The 13,016-nt window shown below is 40.6% G+C and overlaps 2 protein-coding genes across 5 annotated transcripts in view; one reads left to right on the top strand and one right to left on the bottom strand.

Moving 5' to 3' along the window:
* Nucleotides 1-2,737, top strand: part of smarcd3b (SWI/SNF related, matrix associated, actin dependent regulator of chromatin, subfamily d, member 3b) — a 43,382-nt gene extending 40,645 nt beyond the window's left edge. For all 4 annotated transcript variants that reach the window (XM_059327362.1, XM_059327365.1, XM_059327361.1 and 1 more), the window contains exon 13: nucleotides 102-2,737. In XM_059327362.1, coding sequence (XP_059183345.1) covers nucleotides 102-155 — 54 coding nt within the window. In that variant the 3' untranslated portion in view covers nucleotides 156-2,737. The remainder of the gene's footprint in view (nucleotides 1-101) is intronic.
* Nucleotides 2,738-6,923: 4,186 nt separating this feature from the next.
* chpf2 (chondroitin polymerizing factor 2) lies at nucleotides 6,924-12,434 on the bottom strand. The gene is made up of 4 exons (XM_059326608.1): nucleotides 10,502-12,434; nucleotides 9,404-9,968; nucleotides 9,126-9,308; nucleotides 6,924-8,750 (listed from the first exon to the last, which is right to left on the bottom strand). Exons 1-4 carry the CDS (start codon nucleotides 10,771-10,773, stop codon nucleotides 7,476-7,478), a joined length of 2,295 nt encoding a protein of 764 aa, XP_059182591.1. The 5' UTR covers nucleotides 10,774-12,434; the 3' UTR covers nucleotides 6,924-7,475.
* Between the last annotated feature and the right edge of the window lie 582 nt (nucleotides 12,435-13,016).

Below are 13,016 nucleotides of genomic sequence, written 5' to 3'. Positions count from 1 at the left end.
CACTTAGAACAAAGTTATGAAAACAGGCTAGGCTGATTTGTGAAATCCACGAAGCAAGGAAGATGACGTATTTCTTCTCTTCTCTTCTCTTTCCTTGACAGATCCAGCAGAGGAGACAGGAGCTGGAACAGGCCTTAGCTGTCCGCAACACCTAAACCGAGCCCCTTGTGAATCTCTGCATCTGATTTCACAGTGTGTGTGTGTGTGTGTGTGTGTGTTTGGATGTGTGTGAGGCCATCGCTGTGGTCCAGTGAAACCTTAGACCTCTAAATATGTCGGTAACTAAAGAGCAAACACATCCCTTGTCTTAGTGATGAAAGAAAATGCAATTTCAGAGATTTCTCCAAAGTTTTAGAGGAGGAGGTTTTCTCACGACAGCAGCGATGTGCACGTATGGAAGCCCAGATCTCGATGCACACGTACATATTTGTCCCGTTTCGTGCAGGACTGTGAGGACATCATCATTAACCGCACGTGTCCAGCTGCACCCTCAGAGGTCAAAGCCCTTCAGACCACAAGCATCCTCAGACTCACTGCCTAATAAACAGAAACCTCTTCTTCCTCTGCTTCCCCTCCGCTTCTGTAAATACGTCACGGACACGTCAACACAAACTCTGAGCCGGCTGCTCACACGCTGCCGTGTTTTCGGACTCTCATCTCTAAAGCTGCTGTGTTCGACAGAAACGTACATGATGTAACTCCGTGTCACGGTCGATCCTCGCTGCGCTCCGGATGACTCTTCAAATTTTTCTGTTTCCCCAACTCTCTCTGAAGCTGTTTTATCGTTTGATTGTAGGTGTGACTCTGTGTGTTTTTTTTGTTTGTTCTCATTAGGAGAGTGTTTTTTGAAAGATTAATTACACCAGCAAAGTCGAGATTATTAGTGTGACACATTCGGTTGCAGGGAATCAATTCTGTCTATAAACCTGAGTTGTGGATTTCATTCATTATCAGGTTTGAATGAATTAATTGGAAAAAGTCCAGTGTGTCTCATTTTAGTCTTATTCGCCAGTAAACTTCTTTTTACAGTAATTCCTACAACAGTATTAGGTAAGTTAACTGAACTTAAGTATTATCACAGCAAGAATGGTGTTTTAATGAAGGAGAAACTAGTACTGACCATCATAATAATAGCTTTTTCTTCCCTTCAAGGGACAGTTTGGATGTGTTGAAGTGGGTTTGTTAGAGGTAATTAACCATAGTCAGTGTATGACTGACAGTAGATCGTGGTCGTTATGCTCAACACAAACAAATGAACGTATTGAGGCAGTCGACCAACAACTACCATGTTCTGCAAGTTAAAATAACTATTTTTGTCAATGGAGTCTGGTGTCTTTGAGAAGAACATAAAAACGGCTTCACTTCCATAAACATAAACAGGGCTGTCTGACGGGACAGTACAGCAGTGAAAATGTACACTTAACCTGATATTGATCTTTTTTTAAACTATGATTTGCAGCAGCACATTGCTTAGCTTCTGCTCCTACTTTTCCAAAATGGGTGTGTGCTGACCGCCATCTACTGTAGGTAACACACTGATTATGGATAAGTACCTCATATAACCCCACTTCAAAAAGATCCAAACTCTCCCTTTAATCATTGCAAAATGACAAATATGCTGATACATTTTGGGACTTGTTGACTTGTTTAGTCAAAGTCGCTCACTGCCTCTTCCTTGTGTAGTATTTTGCCAGTGAAATGTCCTGAAGGTGTTACCAAAGGTTGCAACAAAGAAGAAGAGAAACATGATCACTGAAACAGAAGTGGGCAAAAATCCTCACCTGGGTTTAACAGAAATTGCAGAACATTTCCTTGTAAGGTGGTCATAAAAAACCTGAACAATCTGGGCAGGTTCAGAGAGGATTTAGTCCCAAATGTTTGCCTTTTGTAGCCAATTAGGCCTCAGGTTTTTTAAACAAACCCTAAAACTGTTATTGCAAAGAACACTTAAGCCCCGGCCTGGAGGATTTTGTCCATTTCTGCTCTTTTTATGTTACATAAAGAAGTTTTTTTCTTTTTCTAGAGATGTGAATGTAAATATGTTTTCCCCTAAGAGGGCCAACTGTACAGTATACGACAGACTATTTGTGTGTTTGTTTTGGGGAGGGGGGGCTGAGTTACATGGTGCATTATGGGAGCTCCATGAGTTTTGAATTAGTAGGGCAGGAATGTTAGTGTTCCTCTGTGTACTATCTTGGGTTGGGGTGATTTATTTTAGGTCTAACCCGTAACTATCGTGGGAGCTAGAAGCTGCAACAAAGAAAGACCTCCCTCGCTTTCAATCTCAGTAGCTGTAACACATGATATAATCTGCACCAATCTCCTTTTACACACTTGACTTGTATGTATATGGTGTATTGTCAGATGGAGGATTTTTTTGTTTTCTCTCAGCAGTCTGAGCTCGAATCTTTTTTCCGGGTTTCTTTGCACTGTGCTGTTATTCTTTTTGTCGGGACTCTCTTCATCATGGGTGAGACCCTCTTTATTATCCCAGCATACACAAAAAGAGATTGGATGATTTCACGACGACCTATGCATGCTCCATGGACATTAATTAAGACATCTGATGAGATAGTATGTGTAAATATAAAAAGTTGGCATAGCAGTCTGTGTGACGAGCAAAAAGACTTTTGTTCAAATGCCTTCTGGAAACTTTTTTGCCAAAAATGATATGCCCTACCAGCAACTAACTGTAGGTGTGATTTTTCTGAACTGTGTTTTTGTTACTAGGACTAAGTTATATTTACTGCACTCATTAGAGGAGAAACAGTAGTCAATGGTAGTATCTTAGTCCTGTGTCTGACCTGGATTCATCTTTGTACGGCACATTATTGTCATACAGTCACTGATTCACTTGCACCCTCTTGTGGAGGAAACTAGAAGCTGCAACTCCTGCGTGATTCAGCTTTTGAGTACCAGAATATCTGACAAAATGTTAACACGACTACTGTGTCTCCTGTTACTAAACCCTGACATCCTGTTGACATGTTTGTCCCACTCCCTGCATGTGTTTTTGTGAAGAGTGGGAACTGCTCTTTCTCTCTGTTTACACTGAGCGTCACCAACAGGGAGATGAACGTATACACGACACTGTATATCTGTAAAGAGCAAAACTTGTTTGGTGATTACATTCAACTACAAAAGAGAAGAAAAAAAAAAGGGAAAACAGCTGTGACATTGCGAGACAGCCTGGATGTAAATAAAGAAGCGCTTGCCAAAGTTTGTAAATGCCATGATATCTGAAGTGTCTTTTTTTCACAACGTGTTTGACATATGAGTAAAAAAAAGATAACAGGCATTAATAAAATGATAAAATAGAACCACTGGTGGAAAGTACATTTACTCAAGTATTGTACTTGAGTAACATTTTGAGGTATTTTACTTGAGTATTTCCATTTTATGGAACTTTATACTTGTACTCCACTACATTTAGCCAACGGTTTTAGTTACTTTTCAGGAGATTTAACATGAAAAACAGTATTTTTCTATTTTATTTAACCTCATAACAGTATAGTAAGTAGTTAAAATGAGCCCTACAATGAGAAATGAAAATGCAGCTTGTATAAATGCATCAAAATAAATAATCTAATATATTTAGAATATATAAAACAATCGGAGTGGAGCCATTCTGCCTAACAAGTATTTTTACTTTTTATACTTTAAGTACATTTTGATGCTGATACTTTTACTTAAGTAAGTTGTGAATGAAGGACTTTTACTTCCAGTGGAGTAATTTCACAGTGTGGTATTAGTATTTTAGTAAAGGATCTGCATATTTTTTCCACCACTGAACACACAGAAGTGATAGTGAGTTTTTAAAAGTGACTTAAAGGAAGACAATGCCTCCCTGAGTTTAGGTCTACGGTTTGACCAAGGAATCATAATATGAAGATAACCCCCTACAAGCCTTAAAAGTGATAATTCAAATTTTAAAATCTGCTCTATAACAGACTGGGAGCCAATGTAGCGAGGTTAAACCCAGGGTGATGAATCTCACAGCAGCATTTTGAATCAGCTCACTGAGTTTTTATTGTGTGAGGCATGAGAAAAGTGTATCTCAGTAATCTAATCAAGATCAAATTAATGCATGCAGTTCTGGGCAAGTTCTTGGTTTTGGATGAATGAAATGTTTCACTTAAAGTGGAACTGCACACTTAAACATGTTTTGGTAACGCTTTATAATAAGGTCCTTAATAACCATTAATTAACAAGTAATAAGGCATTGTTCTCGCTTTAGATCCGGTAGTTGCAAAAAGCATAGTTAACTTATAGTTAACTTATAATAGATGAGCAATAAAGTATATTTTAATATCAATAAGCAAACAAAATAAGATTAATAAAGGCATGGCAAAGACATAATGGGTGGGTCATGTGTGTTTGTAATGCCATTATTAACACTTATATAAGCTTATAAACACACAATAATGTTAATAAGCATCTTGTAAGGACTTACAAGGGCCTTATTACTTGTTAATTAATGGTTATTACAAGGACCTTAATATAAAGCGTTACCCATGTTTTTTCTTAGCTGTAAACTAAATGACATAACTGGACTGTATAAAACAAATCACTGCTTGTGTTAATAGAAACATTTCTTGCCAAATTTGCATTTTATCTCAAAACACCCTCTACTGTTTCAAATCAGCCCTGAACTTTGCAACATCAGTTAGCATGCATTCAAAACTTTACTTTAAGTATAAGTACAGAAGCATTAATTATACAGAAGCATTATTATTAGCATTAAAATGAATTATTGTGCCATTTTTTCATAGTGCCCCATTTCAGAATAATGTTCCTTACATTATTGGATTATAATTATTGTTGCAGTAATGTGTTCATCACTGTAATGTTGCTGCTAGTACAGGTGGAGTTAAAGGTGCACTGTGTGATTCTGGAGTCTTATTCTGAGTTTGTCAAACATTTTGGGGTGAGTGTACCATTACATGTTGACATACTACTGAGATCTGGAGGATGAATGCAGAGAGATGCATTTGGAACAATTTCTAGAATTTACTTTATATACATATAATAATATATGCTGTAAGTCAAGTTACAGACCATCAGTATAGGTTTTGTTAGTTTTCTAACAGGTAACAAGTTAAATCTGTCCATCTTTAAACTGTGATATACTATGCACTGTAGATTTTACTCCTGCCATCAAACAACATATTCCTGACCAGTCTGCAGTGGTACTAAGTACATTTACCCAAGTACTGTAACTAAGTACTGTACTTAAGTGCAATCTTGAGGTACTTGTACTTTACTTGAGCATTTCCATTTAATGTAACTTTTTACTTTTACTCCACTACATTTTGAGGCAAATATTGTACTTTTTACTGCTATATTTAGTTACTTTTCAGGTCGAAATTTAACATAAAAACATGATACATTTAAGGTGATTAGACTTTTTTTAATTGAACCTGTATATTAAAACAGTATATTAAGTAGTTAAAATAGCCCTACCTTGACAAACATTTAAAAGATGTTGTGACTTTAATAACCAGTTATTATACTCAAACACTTAACCCTCCTGTTATGTTCGTTTCTCTGGAAGAGCAATAATGTTCGTGGGTCAATTCCAAAAGTGTCATAAACTAAAAAAATCCCAATAAACATTGTTTATATTTCATTATTAACTCCATTACTAACCATTTCAATCAATATTTAGTGCAATGGTGTTCTTTACCTCTAACAGACCATGTTTCAATGAGGATAATTCACTTGTTTTTCACAAAAAATGCATGTCAAAAAACATTTTTTCTTATGAACATAGGAAAGGGCTCCGTAACAATACAATGGTTTTACATGACATTGATTTTTTTAAAATTTATTTTACAATTTCTCCAATTTCCTCTTTACTATTTTTTTTAAACCTTGAAATGGGTCAATTTGACCTGCAACATAACAGGAGGGTTAAGGGGCAAAATGAATCAAATGCACCCTTTAATATCTACGACTTATTATATGAGTTTCTACCTCAGCAGAAGTCCACTCCAGAGATGACATTAAATGTCTTTTTTGTTCATGTTGCAAAAAAAAATCTGTGGTGACCTGAAAATGCAGTGTCCAATTATGCAAATAATTGCACAGCCCTGCTAAATTACCCCTCGCTAAAAGAACACTCTCATACTGTATGAACCGCATGTAAAGTGTTGATCATCGGTGGTTAAATGCATGAGCGAGGCGTTTCTCACAAGGTGGCAGACAGGCATTTTATTGTTCACTGACCTCACCACAAGGAAGCAGGTGGAGGCCCTTTTTCCACAGCGTTTTGCAGCGGTGGTGTAATCCTGACTGCAGCCCCTCAGAAAGAGCCTCTTTCACTCCGCTGCTCCGCTATTCTCCCAACAACCCCTCACATGGAGAAGTTTTGTGAGTGGGGGGGTTAAGGGGCCTCAGTGAGCTCGTCTCAGAGAGTGTGAAGTAAGCCATTCAGCTTGTTGAACCATCGCGCTGTGAAGGTTAACCACCCACACCACGGCAGACCTTGGGTAGGTAGACACGACCCTCCCTCTGGGCACTGGGTTCACTTCTCTCCCCAAAGACATATGTACTAAATACTCGCCAAAGCCCAGGGAGGCCCGGGCCGGGGTGGAGATTTACCGACTTAATGTGGGGAGACGAGGCGGGGCAGGCCGCTTTGGAACAAACTGTTCACTGCCTCCAGGCGCTGCAGTGGAGCTTTAAGACAAACCGGGAAGACTACATTACATTACTCTGAATAAGAACATGCCATCCCAACCACAAGATGTTTAATGCCGTGTTTTCCTTTCTAAAGCTCTGCCAAGCAGATAACATCTACCTCCAGGACTAACTGTTCAAGCGTGCTGCGTACAGCTCTTATAAACATTTCTCTCCCTGTCTAATGAGACTGAAACAAGCATTTTTACACTCTGAACAGAATGAATGAAGAAACAACTCGGAACAGAAATATCACTCTTTAATACCTCTTAAAAAAAGAAGGGGAAAAAAAGGCAGCTGACGGCTTCAGCTTGTTTCCAGTTTCATTTTAAACATCCTCACTAAGGAAGACTTATGGCTCAAGTTTTTCATTAATTAATCATCAACACTGAAGGCCTTTGTTCATTATATTTTTAAGACAACCTCTTATATTAAAAAAAAGAAGAAGTATAAATATTGTTGCTTGGCTCCTGTTTGAATACATCAATGGGAGGAATACAAGTAGAAGTAGTCCACGTTCAAACACCTTTATGACTCAGTCGTCTAGACACGACTCATTAGTCAGAGAAGTACTCGTATGTCCTGGGCAGAGAGATTTTCAGCTGGAGAAACTTCTGCATCAGCACATATTTGCTCCGTCAAAGTGTCCACGATGCTGTTCTTCAGCTGATACTGACCTCTTTCTGCCAAATACAAGGGCGTGAATTTCAGCGTATGGTTCACAAAAGCACCATATTATGATTCACATTATTCTGCATGAGTTTTCTTTAGTCCCGGCAGTATTTTTGAGACTTCTAGGTGCTGTTGGCCTGTTCCTGTTCAAAAAGAGCCATAGCTAGATGTGAGCGTGACCCCAGACCCTCCAGGTTGCTGAGGACGCATCGGTGGTAGATATCCTCACTGAACCGCGGGTTGCACGCTCGCCGCACGTATTTCTGGATCAGCGCCGGCTCTACAGCTCTGAACACATGTAAGCCCGAGTAACGGACGAATATGTCGTACACGTCCATGCTCTCCAGCAGCTCCTCGTTGTCCAGGATGTCTGCTGCCATTTTGGTCCGTGCGGTCATGTAGTCTGCGTTGTAAAAGCAGGCCTCGTCGAAGACGTGGCGGTCGAAGTGGCCGTCTCGCAGCGACTCGGAAGCAAAAGAGGAGGAGGCGGCGGAGGGCTGCTGGTCGCGGTACATGACAGCGGGGCTGTACTCTTGGAAGTGGATGGGGAAGAACACCTGCCAGTTGCTGATGGCGTTCATTCTGCAGCGGTTCAGGAAGTCGGCGTTGACCTCCGTCCACACGCCAGCCAGGAAAAACAGCGTGTCCACTGGGTGCTTTTTAGAGATGATGTCCATCAGCTTGACCTGCGAGGGCACCTCCGTCTTCACGCTGATCCAGGGGATCTTCACGTCCCCGTAGCGCTTCTCCACCTCTCCGATCATGGCCTTAATGCCGGCAAACACATCAGTCTGGCTGACTCGTTGTGCATCAAAGGGATCGTAGATGAACAAGAACGTGAGTAAAACATTGTCATGTGTGTCCAAAGTGTTCATCACATACATGTCGAGGAAGTTACCGACAAAGTCCTGATCCTGCGCGGTGACAGGCAGGATGACCTGCACCCGTGTTGCCTCGGTCACATAGGGCATCGGGATAATTTCAACCGCACTTAGAGGTCGCAACAACTTAACCCGTTTGGCGATGACTTGACTGTGGCCTTTCTGGGTGTAGGCCTCCAGCGCAAGGTCCAGCACGTACTCCATTCCACGTGTGGGGTCAAATCGGCGGTAACCGTTGAGAAGACGCCGCTTGCGAAAGCGTAGCTGTGGCTGGTAGCGTTCATTTAGACGCTCCACTGCAATCTCCAGAACTGCACTTACATCCGCACGGTCGGCCCCTCTCATCTCACACTTGGGGGAGCTGTCAATGCACGAGTAAATATGCTCCTCAGTGAAATACTCCCAGTTTATGACCTCAAAACGTGTTCGTGGTTTGAAGGGAGGGTTGATTCCTATAGGCCATGTGACTCCAGCTTTGCCCTCTGGCGTCAGCTCACTCAGGTTGTTGATCTGCACCTGATGAGTACACACATAAATCTGTAAAGTCATTTTTTCCCTAAAGTTTTTTATGTGAATGCTCTGTGGTGTAAAGTATATTTAAAACTGAGTCAACACAGACCTAATGAACCATCATTAGCAGCTACTTTAATTATATGATGGGGGCTCTCGAGCAGATAGTTTTCACAAAATGAAGACACTGAAACTCCTAACAAAACCATCCAATCCACTGTCTTGGCTTTTTGACAGGTTTTCGTACTATATGTTATTTCTGCCTTGGCTTAAAAAGTGGTTCTGGTGGAAAGGGTGAACAAAATGTATAGTTTCCACTAATACTGTCCCATCAGATTAAAAAAGTATAGGTGTTTATAGTAGAGAGAAAGTAATACAAACCTGCAGCTGCTGTATCTGTAGGTAAGTCCACTCCAGCTCAATCTGGCTGAAGCGTTTGTGAAGGCGGTACATGAGGTTTGGTTCTGATATAGGATGCACTGTGAAGGCATTTTTAAACTGTAAGCTATCTTCACGCTCTGGATCTGCATTTTTCCCCAGTTCAAAGTAACGATAGGTCATCTCCTGTGAGCCACACAAACATGGACAAAGAAAAGAAATGTTAAATACTTCTTCTTTTAGAATTGCCATGCACATTTCAACTAGTGGTGTTTTTTTACCTGGTACACCTCCACACAGCTGAGCCCCAGGTAGTCAATAATGCAGCGGCCCAGCCACTCATCAGGTCTCACACTGAGGATGTCATTACGGCAGGTGTCGAGGTGAGGCTGCAGACGTGCCAGCAGACTGCGGGACAGCAGGTAACCGTAGCCCCCGTGGCAATAACGTGCCTTCTCTTCTCCACCAATAAACTCCTCCGCCCTGCCCATATACAGGTCCTGACCTGCACTGAGGTGGCCCACCAGCTCTGACAGGCGATCTGCTTGCATGTAGGTATCATCCTGGGCTAAGAGGAACCAGTCGTAGTCAGAGCCGTAGTGCTGATGGAGGTGACGCACTGTCTCGTACATCAGCCACACAGGACGGTCGTCACCGTGGGCTACCACAGTCATGCCGTGAGGCACTTTAGGGCTTCGCAGTCCGGTGAAGAAGAATGTGCGATGGAAGCGGTGGGCAACTGTGCGATTCACCGCCACGGCCAGCGTGTTGAGGGTGGCCCGAGAGGTCAGTACACCCACCAGCAGTCGCTCTCTGATGCCCAGTTCAGTGTGAATATAGCGAGTTCTGATGAGGAGAGGTGAAGTAAACACAAATGGAATAAACAAACAAATAGAGGACAATAAAGCAACTTGTACACATCACAAGAAATATTCATTTCAACAGTCACACTCTCATCCACACAGGACATTAAACTCTTGTAAAACAAACAGTGAGATAAGATTTCTAAATTTGACCTAAGTAATCAAAAAAAGAGGATGGAATTGTATGTATCCTTGGATCGAAATGTCTGATCTTCTTATCTGAGCTACTCTGAGTCTGTAGATTTGGCTGATGTAATCTCGAATCTTTTATCAGTCACCTATACTGTATGTCCCACTCAGTGCACTTAAGATTATTGCAGGGGAGATTTAAATGTAAGCCTATTAAAGAGAGAAAATAGAAATGTAAATCCTCTGGATATTAATTGTTTCCAGTTTCTTAAGACAAACCCAGTGAGTTATAAAGTAAAAATCTTAAACAAATCTTAAACCTTACATTTGTTGAAAATAACAAACAAATCCCCCTCTCCATGAAAAAGACATGACTTCCACACCCACCTGAGGACTTTCTTGTGTGACTTGTTTGGGTCCTTGTGATAGGGCACGATACGTGGCTGGAAGTCTTCCTCTCCAGCTCCATCCCTAGAGTCTCTCTGGGCATCTCCTCTGCCCATGGAAAACCTCCCATTGCCCACTTCATCTCCACAGGAGTCATCGGTATCCCCTTGTGTCCAGGACACCATCAAAAGGCTCAGACTACATCCCAGAGACAACCCGAGGATAAGGGGTAAAGCAGGCCTGAACACGGCCAAAAAAGAGGAGAGCCGCATATCTGGTAGTTATGAGTCAACCACACTTGATGAGCCTGTCCTGGAAAAGATTACTACCTACAGATGTGTCAACTCTCCTGCACTAACTTAACACATGTTAGCCAGAAGGGAACCACTGTTAGGGGAAATTGTTGACACACGTCCAAAAAAGTGCCTCAAATGTCACATCTTTCTTCAGTCCTATCTGGTGAGGTAGTCGTTATAAAGTTTCTATCAAGCATATATTATATTTGCTCGTTATTAAATTGCAGATTTCGCAAATGTGAGAAATGCTGTTATGGTTGATCTCATAACCGAAGATGTCCAATTTGTAAACGTGCACACTGAAAAAATTGGAGTGACATTTACTTTAAAAAAGCTAGGCAAGTTTTTCCACACAGAAAGTGTTTACCCAGGCTGTTTCTTAGTAATATTTATTTAATAGAACCACTTGGTTTTTTAATGAAAATACAAAAGTAAATTGCAGATTCACTGATGTCCCTCAATTACATTTTACTTGGAAATATCAAATAATTAAGCCAATGAACTGGTTTAGTGAATATTACTTGGAACGAATGATTCAATTTACATACAAAACTGAGGACACATAATAAACAATCACTAAGTAATGCACTGCATGAAATGAATATAGAATTTATAGAATTTATTTAGATGATTGAAATAATAATCACAGGGTCAAAAAATCTATTTTTTTCAGTGCAGGAAACGATATGAACTAGTTTGTCCCTTTTTTAAGAAACACATAATTACAAATCGCCTAACACCATCAACGTTGATTGCGACGTTACTGCTGTGTAACAGAAACAAGCCTGTTAGTTACGGTCATTTAAACGATTTGACCTAACTCTGTGTATTACTTGACTTTTGAGCTAATGTAACGTTAATTAGCTCAACTATTTTGGCTAGCTTTAAGGCTAATAGCTATCACTAAAAGTCAGCTAACTGATCTAGCAAGACGCTAAATGTCCTTTGGTAAAGTTGATCTGTTAAGTTAACACACTCCACTTAACGTTAGTCTGTAATTGAAGCAAAAGTTATCTGGAATTATAATCTCGACGGTAACGTTAGCTATGCATCGGGAGGAACAAACATCAAAGAGCGAGCTAGCGAGCTAGCATGGTGGTTTTTAGTGAAGATATGTCGCTCCTTGATCCGTCTCTCCGTGGACACAGTTGAAGGCACACATCCCATTTTTCACCGTCGATACAGGTAAAAATATGTCAAGTATATTAGCCGCACACATGTCGTCCATTTTCTTCAGTTTCTTGACTTCCTCAAAAATAGAGTGCCACACACGCAGAGTGGAATAAACGTCCCCTTCACGTCCCTTATAGCCTCATATCATCACTGACTGACTGCTGCTGCTGCTGCAGCATCACTATGACGCACTCAAGGGACCGTTTTGCTGTCCGGATAACACAGTTCCCAAGACCCTCACACTAAAACACTTACATAAAGGCGTATTATTAGTTTAACCCTCTGAATCGGAAAGCATGTTTTCGTTCTCTAAACCGCCACAAATACACCGTTTAACACAGAAAGAAACTGTTAGCGTCGGAATTTGACTGTTAACCTTCCGACAGTCCGTGAACGGATCATCAGTTACGTTTCCCGTTAGAAAAAAGTGACCAAAACGAAGCTTAGAATTGTAATATCGTCACACTGTTAAAATAATCGCCCAAGTCATTTTTTGTCAAAATTGTTTTTTTTGTTCTCTCCTCATGACGCCGGCCACCTATGGTAAAATCGCCTACATCCTCAGTTGATCAGATCATGTGATTTGACAATTTCCCACATTCATAGGCATCAGATCACCCAGCAAAGAAGAGCTAGAGGGAGGTTTTTTAGTTATCAGTTTAGTTTATCAGTGTTTTATTGTTGACACTAATATTGGTAACACTTTACTCTAAGGTGTCTACATAAGAGTGACATGAGCGTGTCATAAACATGACATGGGATGTGTCATGAACATTAATGACACTTGAAGTAACATTAATGCTCATGATACTTGTCATGTCATGTTTCTGACAGGCTTGTGTGACTCTTATGTAGCAATATATTATGTAGACACCTTCAAAATAAAGTGTTACCATATCTTGCTTAAGTCACAAAGGTATGTTAAAAAAATTGCCTAAGTCATTTATTTCTCTTAAGTTACATAAATTACACACAGTGTTATTACTATGCCAATAACCATCCTTTGTTACATCCTTTTTGAGTGAAATGATCAATAAATGTCATAT

Source organism: Centropristis striata, chromosome 23 (assembly GCF_030273125.1).
Source record: "Centropristis striata isolate RG_2023a ecotype Rhode Island chromosome 23, C.striata_1.0, whole genome shotgun sequence".
NCBI lineage: Eukaryota > Metazoa > Chordata > Actinopteri > Perciformes > Serranidae > Centropristis > Centropristis striata.
The sequence above is the reverse complement of the archived record's forward strand: the minus strand, read 5'-3'. Positions and strand labels throughout refer to the sequence as shown.